We start from the raw sequence: 1,674 nt of genomic DNA on the forward strand, positions 1-1,674 counted from the left end.
CGTCCCCTGCATCGGCAGGCGGACTCTCAACCACCGCACCACCAGGGAAGCCCCCAGCTGTTTCTTAAAGGGGCACGAATCCCATTCATGAGACTCCACTGTGACCTAATTGGCTCCCAATGGCTCTGCCTCCCAACTCGGTCACACTAAGCTAAGGCTTCCCCACCTGGATCTGGGGGCCACACACAGTCTGTCCCTAATGGTGCCGTGAGGTTGCTGAGCTGCTGTCACATGAAGGTGCCCTCGTGAGGGACTGTTCCTCACCAAGTGGGCTCCCCCTAGGGAGGGATCCGTGGGGAATATGGGGGCTGCGGCCATCGTGGAAGCTACCACCCGGAGAGTGAAGGCCACCTCATAGCAGCTGGACTTACTGAGCGCCTCTCCAGGGTCATGCAGGGCTCCAGGGGCTTTATGTGGCCACAGAGGTGATGGTCACGGCCTCCCCCAGAGGGACGGACCCACGCTGTCCCACGGGAGGGGAACGAGGCCCCGGGAGGCACTGCCTTCTCCCTCAGCTGGACATGCCTCGCTGGGAATCAGATGGGAGGGAGGGCCTCCCCGGGGCCAGATCCAGCTGAGGATGTGCCTGGGCCAGTGCGAGGTAGAGAAGGCTGCTGGTCCCAGACAGGTGGGCAGACCGTGTCCACGAGGATCCAGGACCCTCGTCTTGGGGCAGTTGACGGGGGACGGGGCCAGTGCATCCCTGACAAGTGTCCTGATGCTCAGGGTTGGGTGTAGGTGCTGTCTGACCAGGGTGGACCTGCACCTTCACCCCCTGTATTCTGGGAGATGTGGCTGGCGGGAGAGGGGTGACACCACTCCTGGAGCAGTTCTGTCCCTTTCCTGGGGCTCACTCTCCTATTTGGAAACGTGGGGCTCACGTCCCCCAGGGTGGTGCTGAGCGTGAACTCAGATGCTCACGGGGATGGAACAGGTGGTCGGAGCAAGGGAAGGCCTGACTCATCCCAGCAGATGCTCCTCCCCCAAGCTCGCCCGGTCCCTCTATACCTCAGTTTACCCAGTACTCCTCTGAGGGCGGGTAAGGTTCCCTGTCCTCGAACTTGTGAACGCAGATCCCTCTCACTTCCGATCATGGTCCAGCCTGCTGATGGCCCCAGGGAGGGCCTGTGATCAGCTGTTGCTGTCTTGGGATTCTCAGACTTGTTCATCTTCGAACAAGGAGTCCCTGGTGTGGATGTGCCACCTGGCGGGGAGGGGACGCGCGCTCCTGTGCCCCTCCCGGACGGGGGGTGAGGCGGACGTCTTGGGATGCGCTGCCGGCTCCCCACGGCTCGTCCTGCTGTGCGTGGGTTTTTGGAGCCGTGGCGGGCGTGGACGGCTGGTTCATCTCGGAGCCCCCGCTGACCCGCATCCCCCTGCCTCCCCTTCCCCAGACAAAGAAAGGGTATCAGAAGACCGTTCTGGAAATCGACACCCCCAAGGTGGAGCAAGTGCCCATTGTGGACATCATGTTCAACGACTTTGGTGAAGCGTCACAGAAATTCGGATTTGAAGTGGGGCCGGCTTGCTTCCTGGGCTAGGAGCCGCGAGCCTGGCCCCAAGAGCAACCTTGTGACCTCAGCACACCGCCCGTGGGTGTCCTGGACGGTGAAGGCCCCTCGTCCCTCCCCACCACGCCGGGCCCACTCCACACCCAGAGAGAGCAAAGGGAAA

The 1,674-nt window shown here is 62.4% G+C and overlaps 1 protein-coding gene across 2 annotated transcripts in view; it reads left to right on the forward strand.

Annotated features, from left to right (window-relative positions):
* The window catches only part of COL5A1 (collagen type V alpha 1 chain), a 163,963-nt gene extending 162,290 nt beyond the window's left edge, over window positions 1–1,673 (forward strand). Inside the window, exon 66 of one of the 2 annotated variants that reach the window (XM_007453087.1) lies at window positions 1,395–1,673. In XM_007453087.1, the coding sequence (XP_007453149.1) occupies window positions 1,395–1,541 (147 nt within the window). In that variant the 3' untranslated portion in view covers window positions 1,542–1,673. The remainder of the gene's footprint in view (window positions 1–1,394) is intronic. The other variant, XM_007453088.1, reaches the window with a different exon arrangement.
* Window position 1,674: the final 1 nt, after the last annotated feature.

The sequence above is a fragment of the Lipotes vexillifer genome, unplaced genomic scaffold, assembly GCF_000442215.2.
Source record: "Lipotes vexillifer unplaced genomic scaffold, Lipotes_vexillifer_v1.1 scaffold149, whole genome shotgun sequence".
Lineage (NCBI taxonomy): Eukaryota > Metazoa > Chordata > Mammalia > Artiodactyla > Lipotidae > Lipotes > Lipotes vexillifer.